The 27769-nt window shown below is 37.6% G+C and overlaps 1 protein-coding gene across 2 annotated transcripts in view; it reads right to left on the bottom strand.

Moving 5' to 3' along the window:
• LOC126203809 (anoctamin-5-like) overlaps nt 1-27769 on the bottom strand; it is a 288957-nt gene that overhangs the window by 1327 nt on the left and 259861 nt on the right. For both annotated transcript variants that reach the window (XM_049938177.1, XM_049938176.1), the window contains exon 17: nt 14218-14389. In XM_049938177.1, coding sequence (XP_049794134.1) covers nt 14234-14389 — 156 coding nt within the window. In that variant the 3' untranslated portion in view covers nt 14218-14233. The remainder of the gene's footprint in view (nt 1-14217; nt 14390-27769) is intronic.

The following is a 27769-nucleotide window of genomic DNA, read 5'->3' as shown; positions in this document are numbered from 1 at the left end:
GGATGTAAGTGCAAAAACTAAAGAGCTCATATGTGATAGAGAAACCAGTGCAAATTTGTGTAAGTGTGTGGAACTATTTAATGATCTTAATAACATAATAAGTTAGCTGCCATAAATTTCTTCTGTATGTTATATACCTTTCTTAGATAATTTAAGTCACTAATCACATATGCTGCATTTTTCTACTAACTTACTTTGTTTCTCAACTCTGTCGTTCTTTTATACAAAGCTACTAATATCTCTTATTCATTTGTGCTTATGCACATTAAGGAATTTAAATCTACTGCACAATATATATATTCTCTCTGAAGTATTTCCTAAGAATAAAAAGGCCCCTTTTTAAACCCAATGGTGTGTATGAAAGTCATGATACTACAAAAAAGAAGACATCCACTACATTTACATCTACATACATTTATTTATTTTTTATTTTATTTATTTATGTCCATAGACCATTCTGTACAATGGTATTGGAAACGCCGTGTTTACATGAAGTATGAAAAATTACAACTCTTAAAATTACACAACTACATGCTTATATCAGTAAAATGGCTGATTTCTTCAAAAATAGCCACTAACACACAAGCATCTAAAAAAAACATTGATATATATATATATATATATACACACATAATTATCAAAGTTTAACTTCAGGTTATACATTCAGAACATTTTTATATATTTGCATGGTTACATATGAAAATTTATGTTAATTTTTGGCTTCAAGGTATTCTGTAACACTGTATGGACAAGTTTTAATCAAGTGACATTTATTTTTGAAAACGGACATATTTGTATTATCTTTTAGGCAAATTGTTTTATAGAAGCCATCCTGCTTCTAAAGGCTCTTTGTCAGTTAATTTGAGCCAGTCTCCTTCAATATGACAATCATTTTTATTTATTGTGTTATAGTTATGGATACCTCTGTTTAACAATGCAGCATGGTTACTTTTTACATAAATAACTGTTTCATATACCTGGTGATTATTATCATTCTTTCCCTATTTAATGTGTTGTAACATGGAAACTAGTTACCTTACTAGTACCAAACTTGGTAGCATTAGTATCAAGGACATGAGGAAGAGAAATAATGCAGAATCAGTTCAACTGAAACACTTTTAATGTTATGCTATGGTACATTACACCATTACTGCTACAAAAGGGGTCAATATGGTGCTGATCAGTGTCCAGAAGAGCCTGAAAGTGCAGGATTGCATTCTGCACAGTAGAACGAAGCACGTCCGTAGGTAGGCTGGCTACCTCTCTTGATACGCTGCATTTCAAATCAGCATTTGTGTGAATGTTCCCCTGGTAAACCCTGTCCTTCAGGTAGCCCACAACCAGAAATCACAGGGAGAGAGATCAGGTGATCACACCGACCAAGCATTTGGAAACGATCAGCTGATAATTCGATCACTTCCAAATGTGTTGTGGAGAAGCATTGAATTTCATGAGCAATGTGTGGTGGGGCCCCATCTTGCATGAAAACTATTGAGCTCAATGCATCTCTAATCAACTGATAATTCGATCATTTCCAAGTGTGTTTTTGAGAAGCATTGAACTGCATGAGCAATGTGTGGTGGGGCCCCATGCTGCATGAAAACTGTTGAGCTCAATGCATCTCCCTCCTGTAGGGTGGGTATGACATTCTGGCAAAGCATATCGCAGTAACACTGGCCAGTCACACTGCACACCTTTGGTCCTCGAGTGCCAACCTGTTCAAAAAAGAATGGGCCAGTGATGAACATATCTGTGAAGCTATGGCACACAGTGGCACATTTACCATACAGAGGAACTTCATACATGGTGACTGGAGGTGAAGATTCCCACACTCAGCTATGTGTGTGTTCAGCTTAGCTGTCAGAGAAAAATGAGCTTCATCTGTCCATAGGATGGTCCAGGGCCAGCCCTCATCAACATCGATCCTTGTGAGAAAGTGGAGAGTGAAGTCAACACATTGTCGTCCATCCTGTGGTGCAAGCTGCTGTACAATATGGATCTTGTACGAATACCATTTGAGGATGGTTCGAAGCAGCTTCCATACAGTGGGCTACGGGGTGTTCAACTGTTTTGACACAGCTCACACACTGCCTGATGATTGTGAATTGTGCCCAGTATTGTCTACCGTAACAACACCTGTGGTGTTACCGGTCATTGGTCTCTTCCCAGAGCGATGCCCAGTTCTCCAGTTGATTCAAACTTCATCATCATCCTCTGCACAGCAGGTGGAGAAAGAAGGCCCTTCCATAATCCTTTCAGCCAGTAATATTCTCATAGTGCAGCTGCTGCATTACTGTTGTTTTGACAATAGGGCTTCACCAATAATGCCCCGCTCCTTTTGTCCAAGCTCATGTTGATACATATACCAGTGCACTGCAACTGGTCATATGTGTGAGACTGTGAATCACAATGACTGATCACTGCACCTCGTGGCCATCGTTGGAACTGTACGTTGGCACTGTGACACATGGAAATCATGTATTCCATATTCTCGACATTAATTTACCAAGATTGGTACTTGTATGATAATTAGTTTCCATGTTATAACATGTTAAACAGGTAAAGTTTAATTATAACCACCCAGTGTTAGTGATGATATTGTTAATATGTTTAGTTCTCTGAATTTATTTCTGCAGGAATTTTTAGAAGATAATTTTGTTATGAATGTTATAACCTTCTTTTGTAGCCTCACTACTCATTATATGTACACATTTGCACAATTTTCCCATACCAGGACAGCATATGAAATTTTTGAATGAACTAGGCCATAGTATATTGATAGTAGTGTTTGTGTGTTTATTGTCATTGAGATTTGTATCACTATAAATTTACCTGAACTCACTTATTCCAAATATTATTTCCATGTTCTCCAATGTCAAGTACCTATCTGCTGTCACAATCAGGAATTTATAAGTTTCTGCCTCTTTTAGATCCAAGTCTCCAAGCTTGACAGCAATATTATTCAATTATCTATTTTGTTTGTAATTATTTGTATGTATGTGGTTTTGTTTACATTTATAAGACAATTATTTCCTTTGTAATAATTGTTTATGGTTTCCCTATTTAGAAGAGCTTGCTTTAGTAGGTCATCTGTGAAATGCCACTTATATCAAATGAAGTGTCATCACAATACATGGCAGTGTCTCCACCAACTATTTCAGGCATATCATTTACATAGAAAATAAGAAACAGTGGCCAAGCATTGATCCTTGAGGCACTCTATATTTAACAAACTCAAAATCTGAATAGATATTTGTGACAGTACTGTTCGCATTCTGTTTTATTTCTACACACTGTTCACCATTTTACATGAGTGATGTTATGATAACAGCTGCTTTCCCCCTTATACCACAACATTTAAGGTTTTCTAATAATATGTCGTGACACAGGCAGTACAAAGCTGTTGAAACATCAAGAAATGAACCACAAACTTTCTTTTTTGTCTAGTGCCTTAGTTACAAACGCTATAAATTCAGCAGTTGTTGTATTGGTGGATCTACCTTTCCTAAATCCATGTTCCACACCATTCAAAGTACTGCATTTTTCTATAAAATGTAGTGTTCTGTCTTTAATTACACTTTCTATTAATTTATATCAGGCACCTGTAATAGTTATTTGTCAGTATTTCCTAGATCTTCCTTCCTGCCTCCTTTGAAAATAGGGATCACTTTATGCTTTTTTAAACATGTCAGGAATATTCTTTCTCCACTGCTAAGTTTATAAGCAAAGTCAGAGTCTTTACCACCCAGTGCAAACAGCATTTCATTAGTTTAGTAGGGATACCATCTAGTTCCTTACTGTTTTTTTCTTTTTAACCAGAGTATTATTTTTACTAGTTCAAGTTCATTTGTTGGGAGAAGGAACAAACATTTTGTCTCATGAGCAGTACTTTGTATGTGTTTTGTGACAGGAGAATTTTGCTTTATTATTTTGTCCACTACATGAACATAATGTTGATTTCAAATATTGCTGGCTTCTCTAGTATGCTGGTTTCCTTCCCATTTTTTTTATAGTTATGTTCCCACTGTTTTTCATGTTTATACCCTCAGTGCCATATGGACTTTGTGATATTATTAGAAGCTGCAATTTCGTTTATGTAGTAATTTAGATTTGGGTTCTTTTATCTATTTCTTGTATGGTCTCTTCTGGTCACTGTAGACATCACTGTCAGCTTGTGTTGGATATACCCGAGATTGTTTATAGATAGTTTTAGCTCTTCCTTCTTCATTTTTACATCTGCTGTGACCCAGTTTTTATTGCACTTATCATTTGTATTACTACATGCTAATGAACATGTAAGATCTATGTAACAGGACAATGTTTTGGGGAATTACTCCCATCCCTTACTTACATATGCTGTAAGGTATTGACCACTCCTGTCTTAGATCACATTAATCTTTATAGTCTTTGTAGGTTTACTTGCTTTGTTTGCCACAGCCCTTTAAAGATTTTTTCTGGCATTATTATCTTATCTGGTAGTTAGAATAATATCCCAAGGTGGTAAGAAATGGCTGTGTTTATGACCTGCACTTCTTGTATGTATTATGGAATGTTGGTATTTACATGATCTATTAACATCTCTGTATCTTTACTGTATCTTGTGCAACTATTTACTACTAAATTTAGATCATAATTCCTTCTAAAACAGCTTTCTTTCATTGTGTTAATATTTAGATTAGCTGCTACTATCATGTATGTGAATTGTCTGACAGCCCGGTCTAACAGAACTTCTAGCTCCTTTAGAAAACCATTTAAGTGATTGTTTGGTGATCAGAATATCCTTAATATCAAACACTTTTGTTCCCCTTTGACCATTGTTTGTATTGCTGATACTTCAAATGGCATTTTTGTGTAGTTATCCACTCTCCACAGAATTCAATCCCTCATTTCATTGTGTACATAAACTGCAACTCCTCCACCTTTATGTTGACATTTGCAGAAGTAAACCACTTTTCCATATTCCTGTATGTTGTAAAAACCAATTTTATTTTGTTGTAGCTCACGTTCTGTCATAATAAATATATGTGGTGGTTCTGCTGCTTCAAGTATTTCTGCCATGTCTACTTTACTTGATACATACTGTACATTTTGCTGTGATATTCTTACAGTACAAACATTTAGGAACATTTATATTTGTATCTAAATTTTTTATTTCACCTTTTATCCCAGCTGCTGGAACTTCCATTCTGATGATCATTTACCCCAAAAAAAGTCTTGTGTTTTTTTTATTGATCATCCAAAATACCACACATATGATATAGGATTTCTCATTTGACTGTTCACATTTAACACATGATAACAATGCATAACATAACAAATAAGCAAAGCAAATTACATACCCACAGTACATAAATAGAGAACAAACATTTAGTACACAAAAAATACATACTCATCACAAACATATGTAGAGCATTAACTAGACCTTATACAAAGAATGTGTTGGGGGCATTTAACAGAATTTTTTGTATGTATTTTATAATTTAAAAATAAATTTAAAATCATTAAAATTGTTGAAAGCAAGTAAAAGTTTCAACTTATTGTCTGAGCCTGATATTCTTTGACACTGTAGAAGCATTTATCCAAAGGTATTTTTTTACTTACTTTTTTTACTTACTTTTGTCTTCCAACTATTTAATCTGGGATCAAAGTGCATTTAAAAGCCTTATTCCTAAATGGCTCACATAGTCTGACTCCTGGTTTTTGCTACATGGGAATGTGGGAATGTTTATAATGCCTTGTATTGTGATTATTGTAGCTAGAGCTGGTTTCAAAATTACAGTGATTTTTACTGATCATTTCCAGGAATTTTAAAATATATTCAATGGTCTGCAGTGTGTTTGTGGTGTGCTGTGAGTCATGGTACAAATACTCTTTTCTCGTATAATAAAAATTTCTTTTAATCTTGACCTGGTTTTGCCCCAAAAACTTATGTCATAGTTTCTCATATCTTACCTACATGGTCCTTACACTAAATGTGTACTGGCAGCAGTAGAATTATTCTGCAGTCAGCTTCAAGTGCCAGTTCTCTCAATTTTCTCAATAGTGTACCTTGAAAAGAATGTCACATTTCCTCCAAGGATTCCCATCTGAGTTCTTAAAGCATCTCTGTAACACTTATGCCTCTGAACAGCTTCCTCTAATCCGACCTTGTACAGATCAAGAATAGGTCACACTAGCATCCTACATGTTTTCTCCTTTACAGATCAACTATGCTCTCCCAAAATCATACAAATAAACTGAAGTTGACCATTTGCCTTCCCTACCACAATCCTCATATGCTTGTTCCATTTCATATTGTTCAGCAACAGTATGACCACATATTTAAACGATGTGAATGTGTCAAGCAGGACACTAGTAATGCAGTATCTGAAAATTATGGGTTTGTTTTTCCTACTCACCCACTTTAACTTACAGTTGTCTACAATTAAAACTAAGTGCCATTCATTACATCAACTAGAAATTTTGTCTAAGTCATACTGTGGCCTCCTACAGTCACTCAACTTTGACATACACCACCGTACACCACAGCATCATCAGCAAACAACAGCAAGTTGCTGCCCACCCTGCCAGATCATTTATGTGTACAGGAAATAATAGTGGTCCTATCATACTTGCTTGGGGCACTCCTGACTATACCCTTGTCTCTGATGAACACTCACCATCGAAGACAACATGTGGGTTCTATTACTTAAGAAGTCTTTGAGCCACTCATGTATCTGGTGCCCCACTCCATATGCTCATATCTTAATTAACAGTCTGCAATGGGGCACTGTGTCAAATGCTTTCCGGAAATCTAGAAATATGGAATCTACCCATTGCCCTTTATCCATATTTCACAGTTCATCTTGTGAGAAAAGGACAAGCTAAATTTTGCATGAGCTTTGCTTTCATCAATATAAGCTTCTTGGTCGCAAAAAAATTTATTATATTTGAACTGAGAATATGTTCAAGGGTTCTTCAGAAAACCAGTGTTAAGGGTATTGGTCTGTATTTTTGGGGTCTGTTCTTTTACCCTTCTTATACACAGGTGGTACCTGTACCTGTGATTATTTCGTCACTTGGAACTTGGCTCTCGGCAAGAGATTCATGACAAATGCAAGCCAGTTAGGGGATAATGCCACAGAGTACTCTTTGTGTAACCAAAATGCGAGTCTATCCACACCTGGTAACTTATTTGTTTTCAACTCTTTCAGTTGTTTCACTATGCCAGCTTGTTTATTGCTATACTGTCCATACAGGAGTCTGCTTGATGGCCAAACAACAGTATATTTGTATGATGCTCCTATGTGAACGATTTCTTAAATGTGAGATTTAAAACATTGGCTTTTATTTTGCAATCTTCAACTGCCACACCAGACTGTTCAATGAATGACTGGATGGAAGCCTTAGGCCCACTTAGCAATTTTACACATGACCAAAATTTTCTTGGATTCTCAGCCAGATCTTTTGCTAAGGTATGATATGATAGTTGTTGTATGCTCCACACATATATCCTGTCACAGACACATGAATCTCTATTAACCTTTGCTTGTTTCGATTTGTGCCTCCTCATTTGTACTGAGACTGTGACAGTCCTTGCTTCCTCATCATTTCCCAAATTTCTATTGTTACACTATGGTGGATCTTTTCCATCCTTAATCCACTCACTAAGTATATAGTTCTCTTGACCAAAATTTACAACCCGTTTAAACTTTGCTTGTAATTTCTTTATGTCTATCTTACTGGAACTAAGAGATGTCAGTTCACTGTCAAAATGGGGGACTAACAACTGCTTATCTGCTCTTCCTACCAGAAACACTCTCCCAGCCTTCTTAACTGATTTATTAACTTTGTAACCAGTTGCTATAATGACATCTTGATCACTAATCTCCTTCTCTATACTGGTTCTATTAGCATACAAACCTGAATATGGCACAGAAGGGAATCCATTTCACTGGCTGTACAATTTCTAATACCCTCTCTTCAGAATTAAGTGTCTAGTGGATGATGAGCTATCTCCCTCTTATCTTAAAAAAAACTCGAGGCAGTTCATAATGCAAGGGTCGTTCTGCATCATAGATAAGTTCCTGAACCATAACGTATAATAACCATGTATCTGTAATACTCGTATACAGTCCCACAGCCTTATCTGTGTGCACATTTATTTGTTATTGGAAGCCTATATAAATACTGTATTTTTCTACACTATTAACCTAAGTTGTACATACTTTAATATGAAATTGGTTAGTACTACACACTTAACATCATAGTTTTGTAATAACCACAACAGATTCTAAACTGATTTGTTACATATCCTGTCATATATTCACAACATGGATCACCAGAATATGAAATAAGTAAGTACACAAAAATTGTAAAATTTTCTTTTTTATAATGTGAAGTTTAATAACATCATTTACTTAGATTCATGGATTTGTAAATTTTTCATTTCTCAATTTTCTCTTACTAGGTATATGCTTGAAACAATAACCAAGAGAGTGAGTCACTACAGCTAATACTTTTATTCTATCAACTGCCTCCTTTCTCACAGAGTCAATTTTTTTCCTTCAATTGCATGGAGTTGGATTTAAGCAACCTTTAAGTAGATGTAGATAAGACACTTCCTGTGATGCTACTACACTTGAAATTCTTGACAGTTTCAGAGTGGGTGGCAGATGAATACTCACTCCAGAGTGAAGACCTACCAGTAATCTAAACTGAAATTGTATTTTTCTGTGTTTAAATTTCCCATCCCTTCAGCATATTGTGGTCTCCTTTGTCAAATTTCCTATTTTTTTCCACAGATGTTTGAATCTTCATAATTAAAACAGCATTTCTTCTTTAGCTGCACTTTGTGCTATAAGATAAGATACTTTATTGTCACATAACAACGTTTTTACACAATCATTCGATTGAGAACATTGGTGACTCATCAGTCTTTAACCTAAGTTGTTACAGTGTTTTATATACTGCAGGAAATATGTAGTACATACATTGCTTATTATAATAAAAATACAACATTATATTTAAAATCTTTTCGTAACTCATCAAATCATTAGCATAGGCTTCACACACCTATATGAAGTATGGATGTACTGAACGGGATACAAACTGCCATTCAAACTATAATTCTATATATGAACATGAATATACATTGAACGTGTATACTTTGTATCTATATGGCTTCGAAAGTATACCATTTGTACTTGTATCTTTACTCCCTATTCCTATTTATAAATTCTTCTAAACTATAACATTGCTTTTTATTCATTTAGAAATTCTTCTAGACTATAATAACATTTGCTTTTTAGGTATGTGCCAATGGTCTCCAATGTGGGTTCCCCAAATATTGACCTTATCTTATTTCTGATCTTCAGAGCCATGTAATTTGGAGTATTATCATATACTGTGAGTTGGTGACAAGGTAGCATATATTTCAATTTATGTCTAGTTTCATAGGCATGTGTGAATGTATTTCCTTCAAACAGATGCGAGTTCTTTTGTTCAGAGAGAAGTATTTCATATATGAAGATGGAGGGGATTGTCATGAAGTCCAGGCTTTCAAATAGTGGTTTGCATGAATGTCTACTATTGGTTCCTGTCATTGCTCTGATTATTTTTTTTTTGCAGTTTGAAGATTCGAAGGAGGTTTGTCTTTTCAGCACCCCAAAATATTATTCCATATCTTATAAGTGTTATGAAATACGTGTGGTATACAGTTTTCGTCACCGTTAAATCCATTACTTTGTGCAGTACCCTCATTGCATAAACTAAACTATTTAATCTCTTCAGTAAACTGTCCACATTGTCGGTCCATTGCATGTTTTTATTTAAAGTTATCCCAAGAAATTTTACAGAATTAACTGTGGTCAGTTCTTTACCTGAATATTCTATTTGTGATATACATTCAGTAGTTTGTTTGGTCCTCAAGTGCATTATTTGGGTTTTTTCAAGATCTAATATCATAGCATTATCTTTTATCCATTGTTCAAGTTCTTGTAGAGTTTGTTTCGTGGTCCTTACTAATTCATCAGCGTTTTTGCTGCAGACTACAGCAGTTGAGTCATCTGCGTAAAGTCTTGTATCTGTATTTACTTTGCTAGGCATGTCATTTATGTAATATAAGAACAGAAGTGGTCCTAATATCGAGCCCTGGGGCACGCCTGCTTGAATTTCTTTCCAGCTAGAGCAAGTTTTCTCTCTCTTTTGATGTATCACCACCCTTTGGTATCTGTTTTTGAGATAAGATGAAAACCATCTTATAGATTTTCCATGGAAGCCATAGGTACCCAATTTTTGGAGCAGTAGCTTATGGTTTACTGTGTCAAACACCTTTGAGAGGTCACAAAAAATACCAGATACACTTTGTTTGTTGTCAAGGCATTTACTTACTTTAGGGATTAGTTCATTTACAGCTTGTAAAGTGTTTCGTCCCTTCCTAAACCCACATTGGTTATTGAGAATAACATTACCTTCCTTATTGTACTTTTCTAATTGATTACATACTATTCGTTCAACTATTTTAGAGAAAACTGGAAGTATAGACACTGGGCAGAAATTTACTAAATCATCTTGTTTTCCCTTTTTGTAGACTGGACAGACTTCAGCATATTTCAATCTGTCTGGAAAGCAGCCCTCATCAAATGATTGGTTTATTATTTTACAGAGTTGAGGTGCAATGCTGTCACTTCCTGCCTTTATGATATTTGTTGGAATTTCATCCCAGCCCACAGATTCAAGATATTTTAGGGATTGTATGATGTTAGCTACTTCATGACATGATACTGCAGTAAATTTAAACTCTCTTGATTCCTGCAGTACTGCATCAGGTCTTATTTGTGGAAGTAAGAAGTTATGAATTTTGTTTGTGGTTATGAAGTACTTATTAAATTCTTCACAGATGTGCCGAGTGTTAGTAACAGTATTCCCACCAATTTCTAGTTTGTAATTAAAATGTTTTGTTTCTTCATTACCTGTTTCTTTCTTGACAACCTGCCATACTGCTTTTGATTTATTTGAGGCATTAGCTATATATTTACTGTTTGCCAATTGTTTTGCTTGTTTAACTACCCGATCAAATATTTTTTTGTATTTGATTTCGTACCTAATAAATTCAGCATCATGGTTGGTTTTTGCTTCCTTATGCATTTCCCTCTTTCTAATACTAGAGATCCTGATACCTTCCGTAATCCATGTCTTACTTTTATCGTATTTATCACGTGTTGATACGAGGGGAAAGCATTCATTGAAAATGTTCTTGAATTCAGATATGAAAGTGTTGTAATTATTGTTTACTGAACACTGGTTGCTGAAGGTCCAGTGGGTTTCCTTTAATTTCAGGATAAATGTGTTTATATTTGGCTGGCTGAAATTTCTGACCAATTTCACTGTGGGCCTATATGTTTTGTCTATGTATGGCAATGACAGAAAAAGTGCTGAGTGATCAGATATTCCTAAGTCTAATACATGTTTTTCTGTATTCCCATAATTTTTGCTGCTCACTATATTATCAATGCTTGTGGCAGAAGTGGCTGTTACCCTGGTGTACTCAGTAAAATTTAGTGTTAAGCTGTTTGTAGCCAACAAATACTTCAGGGTGGTAACAAATCTGTTTTCGTCTCTTATATCTATATTAAAATCAGAACAAATTACAATCTTTTTATATGGTTTCCCTACCTGCAACCTACTTAGCAGAGTTTCAAATTTCTCTAGAAATGCCCTAGTAGCCCAATATTCCAGGACATGATATATGATTATGATTAGTAAACCTTATTCAGCCAGCTCAATGCAGCAGCTTTCGAATACCTGTTCCTCATTTAAACAATCGAAAGTCATTTTGGCTTCAAAGTTTTGTGTCTGTTCAATTAATATACGTGATCCCCCATACCTCTTTTTTCTGCAAAAACTCGATGCTAACTTGTATCCTGAGAGTGAATTTAGTAGCTTGACATTGTCCCATTTAAGCCGATGTTCATTCAAACATATGACTTTTACAGAGTTAATTTGTCCTAAGAGTATTTATAAATCATATAGTTTGTTCATTTCTCCCGTCACATCACCTATGTTTAAGTGCATTATGAAGTTATTTTTACTGACTAAAGAATTTACAGTATCTATTAAACTGTTGGCAAAGTTTACACCTATGTGAGTTTTTACTGCAAATTTACGGTCCCTCGCTTTGTTAGTTCTTTCGGACCTAATCAGTTGGTATATAGGATTACCTTACAATTTCAGAAAGATGGAGTGAGCTTTAATATCTTAGCAAATCATTCATTACATGCATAAACAGCAAGTTCTACACAGTTATAAGACTACTATTGTATCATAGACAGCATACAACAAACTGCTAAAAAAATAATGTTTCTCTGATGTCATTCCTGAGATAGTGTTTACCATGCTTACAATTTTCTTCATACTCTTGGAACAGCCTTTCATATTCAATTAAACTATAGAGAATTCTTTTGTGTTGTTATAATAGCCCAAATGTCATTTTTGAGACCAGCTGAGTACTATAGCTACATACAAATCTAAATGAAGTGAATCTCTCAATCATCAACAATCCCATCACTGGAAACATTGGCCTCACTGATACGTCACTTGGGATACACCAAATTTAGTGTGTTCAGCTTTCAGTACCAGAGTGTCAACCATAAACTTGCCGTACGACTGAATATCCTTGGAAAAAAAAAAGAAAACATAAAATACTTTTTTCTCAACATGATCTACAACACCACATTCACCAATCAAGCTCAATGATGAAGTGTTTTTCTCTCTGTTGTCTATTATTTCTTCTTTCCTATTCTTAGACTCTTCTGTTGTTCATTATTTTCTTCATTTTTGGCAGTTCTCAATCTTTATTTTCATACATGAATAATATTTTGTGATAATAATTGAAATTTTTCATTACTGATCCTCTTTCTCACATAACATTTTTACCCCACTTATCAACAATATCCTCCCACCACCTGCACATCTTCCAACTGAATCTCCACTCACCCACGTCATTTCTTTTTAAATTTAGGGCAATGAAGGACAGAAATGCTACATAATATTTAGGAGAGAAATTAATTTGTGAATCTAAATGGTCCACTTATGCACCTCCTGTGTAATTTCTTCCTCCAATGTGTCTCAAAATATTCAGAGCGAATCAATGTTTATGGTGCTATTACACATACATTATTCCACTATTGGTCAAGATTAGAAGTTGACTAATTTGTATCATCTACACTGACATAAAATTACTTTGCATGTTTGCACTATTTCCAAATTCGTGTGGTAGCAGCTTCCGTGTCCCCACTTATATTTGTTCAATATCTATTATTTTCCAGTTATGTTCTATTTTGTACAAAAATTTACATGAGATCCATTTCTCCGTCATTTTATTATGATGATAAAAGTTTTTTTTTTATTTAAGAAATTTCTAATACTCAAGGAACATGAAATGTGTTCATACATACTTTTTTCACTTGCCAACTGCAGTCATTTTTTTATATAATCTATTTCATTAGCTTGTTGGTGTTTTATTACATTAGAGGAAACAGTTGCAAGTATTCCTCAAGATAATTTCAGTTGTGCTTTTAAAAGGTCTTCCTCAAGATAATTTCTGTCATTCTTTTAACAAGCACTTCTGAGCACTCAGTTCATGTACCTTTCTCACAATTGGAATTCTACTCATTCCAATATGCTACATCCCCAATTCCACATACACTCATTCATATATGAAGCTCTCCTGCATACCTTAACAGTAGACGTAGATCAGCACTCATGGAAGAAAGGATATTACACACAGTTGGCCTAGCCACAGCTTTTGGCTTTGTTACCAGAAAGAATCTTTCACTCTGTAGTAGAGCATGTGCTGTTCTGGGACTTGCTAACAAATTAAAATTGTGTGCTCAGTTTCACACAAAAAGACTAAATTTTGAGTTTGAATTGTGGCCAGGCACACATTTTTAATCTGTCAGGAAGTTTCAAAACAGGCACACTCTGCTGCAGAGACAAATATTAATTCTGAAAATATTCTTTGTGTGTTTAGAAGAAGAGAGATCAAAACACTTTTTGAAACTGCTTAATAAAATTAATAATATAATATACTTTTATCTGTATTATACCTAGAGGCAAAATTCAGAGATCATAAAGATTTAGTGATCTGAAAAGTAACAACGGATAGACTGTAGTTAACTTCATTAAGTTTCTTTAGATTTGGTAAGACATGAACACTGAAAATTTTATATCACTCACGTAATAGTTTCTGCTGCTATGACTGTGTGTTGTTTTCTTCTCTCCCTTGTCTAGAGATACTAGCAAGTCTTTCCATTATTACTATTCTCTCTCTTTGCTGTAGTTGCCTCACTGTCCGTGATGTGTCAGGAATGATATAAGCTAGCAATCCTGTTAGTATGAACACAATATGCTGAAACATGTAGCAAAGATAATGTAATTCAGTACCTATAGTGAAGAATTTGTTTTGTATCTTACGTGTAAATCAAGTTAAGCAAAAACTATGAAAATCATACAAGCTTTGGTGGTAGAGAATCAATTTTTGAAAATAGAATGTAACTGTATAGATAAAAATCTACTCACACAGCGGCAGCAGCAGAACACACATAAGGGCTTTCTGCCATTATTATCCAGTGCATGGGGCTTAGGGAATGATCTCTGTCTTGCATATTATCCTATCTTGCACCATTAAGCTCTCAGGTTTTCAAATCGCAAACAGTACAGTCCACAACACTCAGTCTTTCTTTCTCATCCCAACTGGTAAGTCCCCCTTGACCTGTCATACTGAGTGACTTTTCCGAACTCTCTCCGTTTCCTAAAGATCACCACTCCTTTTCCTTCATCCCTCTTCCTTCCCCTCAACCCACCTGCCAGAAGGAGGAGCCACCGGCTCCAAAAATGTGCAAATTTTAATGTGCAAATTTTAATACCTTTATATGTGTGTTTTCTGCTGCCACTTGGCGAGTGGAATTTTTCTCTATCCAATTACATAATATATATCTAAAAAGAAAGAAAGTGATGAGACTTACCAAACAAAAGCGCTGGCAGGTCGATAGACACACAAACAAACACAAACATACACACAAAATTCTAGCTTTCGCAACAAACGGTTGCTTCATCAGGAAAGAGGGAAGGAGAGGGAAAGATGAAAGGAAGTGGGTTTTAAGGGAGAGGGTAAGGAGTCATTCCAATCCCGGGAGCGGAAAGACTTACCTTAGGGGGAAAAAAGGACGGGTATACACTCGCACACACACACATATCCATCCGCATATACACAGACACAAGCAGACATGTCTGCTTGTGTCTGTGTATATGCGGATGGATATGTGTGTGTGTGCGAGTGTATACCCGTCCTTTTTTCCCCCTAAGGTAAGTCTTTCCGCTCCCGGGATTGGAATGACTCCTTACCCTCTCCCTTAAAACCCACTTCCTTTCATCTTTCCCTCTCCTTCCCTCTTTCCTGATGAAGCAACCGTTTGTTGCGAAAGCTAGAATTTTGTGTGTATGTTTGTGTTTGTTTGTGTGTCTATCGACCTGCCAGCGCTTTTGTTTGGTAAGTCTCATCACTTTCTTTCTTTTTAGATATATTTTTTCCACGTGGAATGTTTCCCTCTGTTATATTCAATTACATAATATACATGCTTTTGAGGTCTCTCCAGTGTACTTCAGTTAAGCAGAGACATAATCACTGAATATGAAGAGAAATTATACATAATTCATAAGGAAACTAGTTTTGAACTAGCAAATATAGATCACATATGGAGTATCACCAAAATGAAAAGAGAGGATGAAGTGGCTGTAATAATAAGGTACAATATTGCATTAATTAATAATAAAATCCCTTTTAGTTGCACTTATTTATGACCAACATTGAGAACTGTTTTCCATATACATGTAAACAGCTGAAATATGAATATTAGTTTATTTCAGCAATATTCTGTACTGCTGGTATGGGCAGCCAATATGTCAATTACATAAAAACATTTTTTTGTTTTCTGAATCACTTATCAAGCAATTAATTTATAACAAGGCACAATAGTTTGTTGTCTACATTTCAATAGAATACCCAAGAGGTGATTTAAAAGGTAAATTACCCTTCAACCATGTTAGTACAGCAGTATAAACCACTTTCTTAATATTTGCATGCACAGCATTTTAGATGTCTAGATATTTTATAAATGTTGATTGTGTATGCATGACATATTTGGGGGCCATTGTAATTCATTCATTCACTCATCCTGTTCCATGGATGTCAAGAAGAAGGAGAACCTTGAAACATCGCAAGAAATGCATGCTTGAACAACACAAATGCAGATGCAGATGCTAGTGAAGCCTGCAGGTGGCGTTGTCGTATATGACTATGAACAGCACCTGTGCAATGGCCTCAGAACATTGCAAGTGTCAGTTGTGGTCAGAACAGTGTTCTGTGTTGTTGTGAGTGCATTATGTCACAGGTAAATAAATTTAAACGTGGGCAATTTGTTGGCGCTCACATGGTGGGTACTTCCACAACCAAGGTAGCTGAAGTGTTTGGTGTTTGAAGAGACACCATGTGAAAGATTTGTGCTGCATATGGGGAAATTGGAAAAACATCATTCACTAAGTTATAATGCAGATGAAATTGTGTATCGAGTGATAATGACAGATGGTCACTGAAGGCGATTGTGATGAAAAACAAGAGGACGACAGCTGCAAAAGTCATTGTAGAACTCATTAACACTGTCAGCAAAAAAACAACACAAAGGGAGCTCCACCAACTGGGGGAACTGTAGGGTGATCTGAAATTACAGAATCACATATCAGGGATGTAAACGCCTGTAACCGGAAAATGTAGTGCCAAAGCCATTTAACCTGGACTATGACACAATGGAAGGAAGTCATTTATTTGGTCAGGTTTCCAAATTCTTGCTGAGCTTACATCTGTCTGCCAGCAGTGAATGTGGCAGGGATTTGGCGTTGATGGGGGTAGCCATATTGTGGTATTCCACGGGCACCATTGTTTCTCTGCAAGGTTGCATCATTGCCAAGGCTTATGAGGCCATTTTGGCTGATTAAGTTCTTCCAATGATTCAATAACTGTTCACCAATGGTGATGCTGTGCTCGAAGACAGAAGCACCCCTGTTCATACAGCTTGCATCCTCCAAGACTAATTTATGAGCACAAGGAAGAATTGTCAGAGCACAAGGAAGAGTTGTTGTAACTCCACTGACCACCACAGTCACCAGATACCAATATTACTGAGCCTTTGTGCTACTTTGGAGAGAAGGGTGTCTGATAACTATGGTATCCACCTCCATCATCATTACCTGAACTTGCTACTGTTTTTCAGGAAGAATGGTATAAGATTCCCTTGATAAATATAAATGACCTGTATTTATCAATTCTGAGATATCTGGAAGCTGTTTTGAATGCAGGCTGCTTTCCTACATCATAATAAGCACAGCAATATGTTGTGTTTTTAATGTTTGCATATTTTTGTCTACCTCTTGTAGGTGGTGTAGTGGGAAATGCCCTCTTCATCCACTTCAGTGATTTGCACAGTATGTCTGGAGATGCATGTGTCGATATACAGTGTTACTACTTGTCAGGCAGCTTTACAATGGATGCTTCTGCTTCCTAAGTAGGAATTTTCAGCCCTTCCATCATGATAATCAGATAATTTGTAGAATAAAGGGTTAATGACATATGTTTTTAATTTTACCAGTGACATTCATTCACGCAGTAATGATGCCAAATTTACAGCAGTGTCGTCATAGCAACTTGTTTTCTATGTTGGAACTATTACTACTTACTATATATTGCTGTATACACTTTATACACACCTGATGCTGGAAGGTTTACTTCCATGATCAAACAAATTCAAATTCCCAGTTTATTATTATGTGGAAGGTACAAAGATAAAAAACATGTAAAATAGAAATTTTGTGAAACATATGCAGATTCAGACTCTGAAGACACTTTTAAATAATGGATACACAAATATAGGATGTACATGACAGAGGAAATAAAAACATTAGTAGAAATTATGACAAAAAAACTCTATTTCTCATGAGCAAAAATTTACATTTCGTAAAATAAAATAAATAATCTTCTTTCTAATTTCTCAAATAAGTATCAAGACTGGCCATTTATATTTTGGATATTACACACAAATTTTGATTAAGTCTTACACATACCAATTCTTACAAATCTCAGCATGGATAAAAACTTCAAATTGTGAAACACGTCAAGATATCCTACTTCCATATGGCACACTAACAATTAGAATGCTGTATTTCCTATGATTCTGATGAATAAATCCTGTTTTTGTAGTCAGTGAATACAACTTTTAACTGTCCAAAAACTACTTAAGAAGCAAAATGACATCAATTTTTAATTGTTATGGGACAAGAACTGCATATAAACCAAAATGAAATTGGTTTCTAATTGTCATGAGACTGGTGCAAGACATGTTCAGTTTGCTGTCCATCGTTTTCAACGACAAGCTGAATTCAAGAAACGGCATGTTCCACAACAATTCAGAATGTCTTGGGGCTCACACTGAGACAGCATTGTGCAATGCATACCTTCAAGTCAGCTACACTCATTATTGGAGTGCTGAACACAACATCTTTCGGATAACCCCACAGCCAGAAGTCACACAGATTAAGACCAGGTAATCGGGATGGCCAGGCCATAGATAAATGATGGCTGATAATTCTGTCACTCCTGGAGTGCCTCTGCAGCTGCCACTTGAGTAACTGTGCAATGTGTAGACGAGTGCCATCCTGCATAAAAATGAACCTACCCACACATCCATGCTGTTGAATGGTTGGAATGACGTTGCTGCACAAAATACTCCCTTAGCATTTACCAGTGACGTTACAGGTAACAAGACCTGCAAGACATACCTCCTCAAAAAAATACAGCCCTACAATAAATGATGCCGTCAACTCGCACCATGTGGCCAGCTTTGCAGAATGAAGTGATACCGGTTGACGGGTGTGTGGATTTTCTGTTTCCCATATTCTGAAATTCTGCGTACTGACATGTCCTTGGAGATGTAATTGGGCTTCATCTGTCCACAGTATGTTCCATGGCTCTTCATTGTCCACTTCCATGTGAGCAAGAAATTCTATAACAAACATTTGTCTTGCTAGCAGTTTGGCAGGAAGCAACTCCGGAACATGGATGGTTTTGTATGTATATCAGTGCAGGACATTTTGGACGATTTTATGCATTGTACTCATAGGCACATCCATTGTTCGGGCAATTCCTTGTGCACTGCATGTTTGCACACCACTGCTCAACCCTCCCTGCAATGCTGTGGCCACATCTTCAACAAATGTCAGATCAACTGCTTTCCTCCCTTTGCCATATTGCACTTCAAAAAAACCTGTCTTTTCAAACAGTCGAAACTCCAGGTAGGAATATCAACAAGTAGGAAAAGACAAATTACTCCTTACCATAAAGAAGACACGTCCAGTTGCAGACAGGCACAATTAAAAGACGATTACATAAAGCTTTTGGCCACAGCCTTCATTAGTAAATGAGACACACACACCATTCACGCAAGCAAGCAAGCACACCTCATGCACACATGACCACCAACTCCAGCATCTCACCATTCCGACCCGAGATGCTGGAGCTAGTGATAGTGTGTGTGTGAGGTGTGCTTGCTTGTGCATGTGAATGGTGTGTGGGTGTGGGTGTGTGTATCTTTTACTGATCAAGGCTGTGGCTAAAAGCTTTACATAAGTGTCTTTTAATTGTGCCTGTCTGCAAGTATACCCGTCTTTTCAAATATTGTAATCATTTTCTACAGAACCTTAGCAGACATCAGACCAATGCCTTTCTCACATCCATTAGTGTCTGGCACTTCTGCAGGGCAAGTGGTGCACAGTTACTGTTCTTGTAAAAGTACCTTACCAGCACTATGTAATCCTTCATGGAGACAGTCATGTTGAGCATCACAGATGCAAACTGAGGAACAGCCATGTGCTGGATGTCTGTAGGTGTGCATATCCCAATGCTTACAGTGCCATGCCATCTATTCACAAAACTCCCATTAAATTTTTTTATTTCACAAAGTTTCCTCCTGTGTCAATAATATGTTGTCCAAATTTGACATTATTCTGAGCAATGGTTCTCTTTCTACAGTGTTTTTGGAAGCTGGAACCTTAATTATGTACACCTTGTACTTTATACATAAAGAGGTAAATGAAATCATTGCAAACAGAGAGGAAGAAAACAGCATAATCCCATGTGTGGGAACAATGTCATTAGTATCAAAAACAGCAGTCTCATCAATAACAATAGTGCCATCAGCACTAGAACCAATAACTGTGAGTCACACAAGAGAAAAACAGTCCAAGCCAGGTGAATCATCTCTCTCTTGAATACAGAAAGCACCACCAGTGCCCTAAGCAGAACTGACAACTCACATAGTTTAAGAAGTTCCTCTTGTACCAAACTAATGTTTTAATGGAAATATCAAGAAGTCTCAAACTTTCCCTGTGTTCCATGGAAATAAGTCTTCCTGCTATAACAAACTGTACAAAAACTGAGTAGAAAGGGCCATTCCATCTGATGTGTTTAAACACACAAAAGTGAGAAAATAAATTGCACTTGTTCAGGCTTTCATGGATGAACATAATCCACATGTCCTGGCAATAGCATATCATGGCTTAAAGCAGGATAAAACAAGTTACTTTAAATCAGATGGCTATTTCCAAGTTAGTAGCTACTGTAGCTGGCATTAGAAAGAGGTTGGGTTAGCTCTTCATGTTAATCAACGTACTAAAGTTAAAAGAAACTGTTATTTCGTGAACAGTACTGCAGAATAAGTTCACTTGAATTACCTGCTACTATGATACATTATGAAGGTTTCACAAGCAGCAACTGAAACAAAAAGTTGTGGGTGTTTATCACCCGAGAAATGGAGAGTAGATCATTTCTTAACAGCTTCAATAAGATATACCAAGTTGGGCCAGATGACCTCACAATACTGGGTGATTTAAATACTGATGCACATTCTTATAATATTAGTAATTTAAAATTATCAAATATATTGAACTCACATAATCTTGCAAATGTAGTAAGTTCAAACATCAAAATAACAGATTTAACTGTCAGTAGGACAGACACTGCAATAATTAGCAAACATGATGAAGAAACAGGATGACTACTCAAACTTGAAGTGAAGGAGGTGGGGGATCTGTAAGAATTCCAGCCGTGAGAAGGAAGATAGTGTCAAGATGGTCCTGATAAATTAATGGTGAGTGAGAAAGGGGGGAGGGGGGGGGAGCCTCAATAATGACTTTTGTTTCCCTCTCAGCTGAGATTTATAACAGCCATTAGCAGTAGTTTAGCCACATTTTTAAACATCGATAATATGTGGAATAATATTTATACACTCCTGGAAATGGAAAAAAGAACACATTGACACTAGTGTGTCAGACCCACCATACTTGCTCCGGACACTGCGAGAGGGCTGTACAAGCAATGATCACACGCACGGCACAGCGGACACACCAGGAACCGCGGTGTTGGCCGTCGAATGGCGCTAGCTGCGCAGCATTTGTACACCGCCGCCGTCAGTGTCAGCCAGTTTGCCGTAGCATACGGAGCTCCATCGCAGTCTTTAACGCTGGTAGCATGCCGCGACAGCGTGGACGTGAACCGTATGTGCAGTTGACGGACTTTGAGCGAGGGCGTATAGTGGGCATGCGGGAGGCCGGGTGGACGTACCCCCGAATTGCTGAACACGTGGGGCGTGAGGTCTCCACAGTACATCGATGTTGTCGCCAGTGGTCGGCGGAAGGTGCACGTGCCTGTCGACCTGGGACCGGACCGCAGCGACGCACGGATGCACGCCAAGACCGTAGGATCCTACACAGTGCCGTAGGGGACCGCACCGCCACTTCCCAGCAAATTAGGGACACTGTTGCTCCTGGGGTATCGGCGAGGACCATTCGCAACCGTCTCCATGAAGCTGGGCTACGGTCCCGCACACCGTTAGGCCGTCTTCCGCTCACGCCCCAACATCGTGCAGCCCGCCTCCAGTGGTGTCGCGACAGGCGTGAATGGAGGGACGAATGGAGACGTGTCGTCTTCAGCGATGAGAGTCGCTTCTGCCTTGGTGCCAATGATGGTCGTATGCGTGTTTGGCGCCGTGCAGGTGAGCACCACAATCAGGACTGCATACGACCGAGGCACACAGGGCCAACACCCGGCATCATGGTGTGGGGAGCGATCTCCTACACTGGCCGTACACCACTGGTGATCGTCGAGGGGACACTGAATAGTGCACGGTACATCCAAACCGTCATCGAACCCATCGTTCTACCATTCCTAGACCGGCCAGGGAACTTGCTGTTCCAACAGGACAATGCACGTCCGCATGTATCCCGTGCCACCCAACGTGCTCTAGAAGGTGTAAGTCAACTACCCTGGCCAGCAAGATCTCCAGATCTGTCCCCCATTGAGCATGTTTGGGACTGGATGAAGCGTCGTCTCACGCGGTCTGCACGTCCAGCACGAACGCTGGTCCAACTGAGGCGCCAGGTGGAAATGGCATGGCAAGCCGTTCCACAGGACTACATCCAGCATCTCTACGATCTTCTCCATGGGAGAATAGCAGCCTGCATTGCTGCGAAAGGTGGATATACACTGTACTAGTGCCGACATTGTGCATGCTCTGTTGCCTGTGTCTATGTGCCTGTGGTTCTGTCAGTGTGATCATGTGATGTATCTGACCCCAGGAATGTGTCAATAAAGTTTCCCCTTCCTGGGACAATGAATTCACGGTGTTCTTATTTCAATTTCCAGGAGTGTATAATTAACACATTTTGAAATATTAAATATTTTAAAATTTGTGATTTATAAAACTCAATGTTAGCTAAAAATGTGGAATTGCCTTAGATTTTATGAAATTCCCTGGGATTCCCCTGATTTCTCCAGGTAAAATGTAATTCCTTGACAATTCCAGGTTTTCCAGAATAATCACCAACCTGAGGAAGTATTAAATTCAGTAGCCAACTTCTCTGATCATTATTGCCAGCAAATTGAAATGTAGATACTCAATGAATTGCAAAATTTATTCAGCAGAAATGAAGCCAAACTGCTACAAATATAACCACATTCAAAAATACACTAGCTAGAGGGAACTGAGACATTAAATGAGATGATGTTTACTCAATTCTACTCAGGGATTTTGACTCTTGGGTGGCCAGTTAAAACAAAAACAATTCCCAATCTGGAGAAAAAAAAGAGTTCACTTAAAATTACCAGCTAAATTAGTCATGCCCAAACAGAATACTGAAGCCCTCTGTACCATAAAAATCATCTGGGTTGCACACTTTCAAAGAAAAACATAGTTTTCATATTAGTACTTCTATATCAAAGGAAACAGGTCTGCAGTGAATCAATAGCACAGTCAGCAAATGTAAGCTGTGCTCCCTGGAATCTCTTTAAGAAATACCATAACATGTGTAGAAACACAGAAAGAGAAGCAATGAACATCATACACAAAGATCAGCTGAAGACTAAAAAATTGTTTGTAAACTTCTTAACAAACATTTCATCTCCCCAACCATGACCACAATGGCAGACATAGCTCCACTACACAACACAGTTCACTGCTACATAACAGATAACAACTTTAAATTTGAATAAGTAAAAGAAAAAGAGACAAGCAAAATATATCTCCAGCACAATAATTAAAAAATGCACAAATGTTGTGGTTAAAGCTAATTACATAGCTCATCAATGGCAGCATCAAAGAAGCTATGTTCATCACTGCACTTGAAAGGAGCATCAAACTACAGCCCAGTATCACTGATTCTTACATTTAGTAATATGTTTGAGTCCGCATTTTGGGAAAAGTTTGGTGCATTTTTCACACAAAACAACTTTCTCACAGAAACCCAACATGGATTCTGAAAATATCACAACACCACAACAGCTGTCACAGAATTTTTACACAAAGTCTTAAGTTATCTGGATGGCAGAAAGAATGCTATAAGTATATTTTAGGTCTCAAAAAGGCTTTCAATCTAGTCAGCCCTTCACTTCTCTTGCAGAAACTGCATGCAACATCACACATGCATTTGTTGAGCCCCTGTCAACATACCTAAATGGCCATAATCAATGCACAAACATAAATTCCCAAAATAGGGTGAGATAAATCAACATTCAGTGTATGGTTGAAACAGTAAAGCAGGACTCAGTACAGGGGTCAATACTGGTACTATTTCTTTTTCTCTTATATGTAAATTATATTGTACAACCTTCAAATTCCCATACAATAATTTATACTAATAACATCTCTCTACTGTTTTATGGTTACAATGAAGAGGATATATTTTTCAACACACTGGACATCAGAAATGACTAAATATTTTAGTAACCAGGCCTAAAAGTCAGTACTACAAAATTACAGTTACTGGGCTTCAAAGCAGGCAACTTTTAATGGGAAAACCATGTTAACTTTGTACACATAAAAATAAGCAGTGCATTGTTCTTGTTTAGCCAACTGTCCAAAACTGCATATAATAATATGCTATGAACAGATTGCTATGGGACAATTTTTCCATTTAAAAGTTATAGGATAGAGCTGTAGGTGTGTACCATTGGTGTGTACTTGAACAGAATACTGATGTTAAAAGAGAGCTGGTAGGCTGAGACATGGTAAAATAAAATAAAATAAAAAAATGAAGGAGCTATCCAAATGGGACAGATGTCAGTAGATGTGATACACATGCACAGACAAATAGATGATTACAATTTCAGAAAAAAAGAACTGGATGATTTATTCATGAGAAATAGCTTCATAATCTGGGCAAGGCAATGATATGTTGGTCCACCTCTACCTCCAATGCAAGCAGTTATTCAGCTTGGCACTGATTGATGGATTTGTTGGATGTCCTCCCAGGGGTATTGCACAAAATCCTTTCCAACTGGTGCATTAAATCATCAAAATTCTTAGCTGCTTGGAGGGACCTGCCCATAACCCTCCAAATGTTCTCAATTGGCGAGCGATCTGGCCAAGGTAGGTTCATATGGCAAGCATGAAGACAAGCAATAGTAACTCTCACCATGGGTGAGTGGGCATTGTCTTGCTCAAATGTAAGCTCTGGATAGCTCACCATGAAGGAAAACAAAACAGGTTGTAGAGTATTACTGATATGTAACATTGTGCTCTATGAGTGCCAGGGATGGCAATCAAAGGGGTCCTGCTATGATCTACTTATTTCTTTCCCATTCAGATAATTTCTTCATGTTGTTGTTGTTGTTGTCTTCAGTCCCGAGACTGGTTTGATGCAGCTCTCCATGCTACTCTATCCTGTGCAAGCTGCTTCATCTCCCAGTACTTACTGCAACATACATCCTTCTGAATCTGCTTAGTGTATTCATTTCTTAGTCTCCCTCTACGATTTTTACCCTCCACGCTGCCCGCAAATGCTAAATTTGTGATCCCTTGATGCCTCAGAACATGTCCTACCAACCGGTCCCTTCTTCTTGTCAAGTTGTGCCACAAACTCCTCTTCTCCCCAATTCTATTCAATACCTTCTCATTACTTATGTGATCTACCCATCTAATCTTCAGCATTCTTCTGTAGCACCACATTTCAAAAGCTTCTATTCTCTTCTTGTCCACACTATTTATCGTCCGTGTTTCACTTCCATACATGGCTACACTTCATACAAATACTTTCAGAAACGACTTCCTGACACTTAAATCTAGACTCGATGTTAACAAATTTCTCTTCTTCAGAAATGCTTTCCTTGCCATTGGCAGTCTACATTTTATATCCTCTCTACTTTGACCATCATCAGTTATTTTACTCCCCAAATAGCAAAACTCCTTTACTACTTTAAGTGTCTCATTTCCTAATCTAATTCCCTCAGCATCACCCGACTTAATTCGACTACATTTCATTATCATCGTTTTGCTTCTCTTGATGTTCACCTTATATCCTCCTTTCAAGACACTGTCCATTCCGTTCAACTGCTCTTCCAAGTCATTTGCTGTCTCTGACAGAATTACAATGTCATCAGCGAATCTCAACGTTTTTATTTCTTCTCCAAGGACTTTAATACTTACTCTGAATTTTTCTTTTGTTTCCTTTACTGCTTGCTCAATATACAGAGTGAATAACATCGGGGACAGGCTACATCCCTGTCTCACTCCCTTCCCAACCGCTGCTTCCCTTTCATGCCCCTCAACTCTTATAATTGCCATCTGGTTTCTGTACAAATTGTAAATAGCCTTTCGCTCCCTGTATTTTACCCCTGCCACCTTTAGAATTTGAAATACAGTATTCCAGTCAACATTGTCAAAAGCTTTCTCTAAGTCTACAAATGCTACAAATGTAGGTTTGCCTTTCCTTAATCTATTTTCTAAGATAAGTTGTAGGGTCAGTATTGCCTCACGTGTTCCAACATTTCTGCGGAATCCAAACTGATCTTCCCCGAGGTCGGCTTCTACCAGTTTTTCCATTCATCTGTAAAGAATTCGCGTTAGTATTTTGCAGCCATGACTTATTAAACTGATAGATTGGTAATTGTCACATCTGTCAACACCTGCTTTCTTTGGGATTGGAATCATTATATTCTTCTTGAAGTCTGAGGGTATTTCGCCTGTCTCATACATCTTGCTCACCAGATGGTAGAGGTTTGTGAGGACTGGCTCTCCCAAGGCCACCAGTAGTTCCAATGGAATGTTGTCTACTCCCGGGGCCTTGTTTCGACTCAGGTCTTTCAGTGCTCTGTCAAACTCTTCACGCAGTATCATATCTCCCATTTCATCTTCATCTACATCCTCTTCCATTTCCATAATATTGTCCTCAAGTACATCGCCCTTGTATGGACCCTCTATATACTCCTTCCACCTTTCTGCTTTCCCTTCTTTGCTTAGAACTGGGTTTCCATCTGAGCTCTTCATATTCATACAAGTGGCTCTCTTTTCTCCAAAGGTCTCTTTAATTTTCCTGTAGGCAGTATCTATCTTACCCCTCGTGAGACAAGCCTCTACATCCTTACATTTGTCCGCTAGCCATCCGTGAGCCATTTTGCACTTCCAGTTGATCTCATTTGTGAGACATTTGTATTCCTTTTTGCCTGCTTCACTTACTGCGTTTTTGTATTTTCTCCTTTCATCAATTAAATTCAGTCTCTCTTCTGTTACCCAAGGATTTCTACTAGCCCTCGTCTTTTTACCTACTTGATCCTCTGCTGCCTTCACTATTTCATTCCTCAAAGCTACCCATTCTCCTTCTATTGTATTTCTTTCCCCCATTCCTGTCAATTGTTCGCTTATGCTCTCCCTGAAACTCAGTACAACCTCTGGTTCTTTCAGTTTATCCAGGTCCCATCTCCTTGAATTCCCACCTTTTTGCAGTTTCTGCAGTTTTAATCTACAGTTCATAACCAATAGATTGTGGTCAGAGTCCACATCTGCCCCTGGAAATGTCTTACAATTTAAAACCTGGTTCCTAAATCTCTGTCTTACCATTATATAATCTATCTGATACCTTCTAGTATCTCCAGGATTCTTCCATGTATACAACCTTCTTTTATGATTCTTGAACCAAGTATTAGCTATGATTAAGTTGTGCTCTGTGCAAAATTCTACCAGATGGCTTCCTCTTTCATTTCTCTCCCCCAATCCATATTCACCCACTATGCTTCCTTCTCTCCCTTTTCCTACTCTCGAATTCCAGTCACCCATGACTATTAAATTTTCGTCTCCCTTCACTACCTGAATAATTTCTTTTATCTCATCATACATTTCATCAATTTCTTCATCAT

This window comes from Schistocerca nitens, chromosome 9 (assembly GCF_023898315.1).
Source record: "Schistocerca nitens isolate TAMUIC-IGC-003100 chromosome 9, iqSchNite1.1, whole genome shotgun sequence".
Classification (NCBI taxonomy): Eukaryota; Metazoa; Arthropoda; class Insecta; order Orthoptera; family Acrididae; genus Schistocerca; species Schistocerca nitens.
This window is presented reverse-complemented; position numbering and strand designations above follow the sequence as displayed.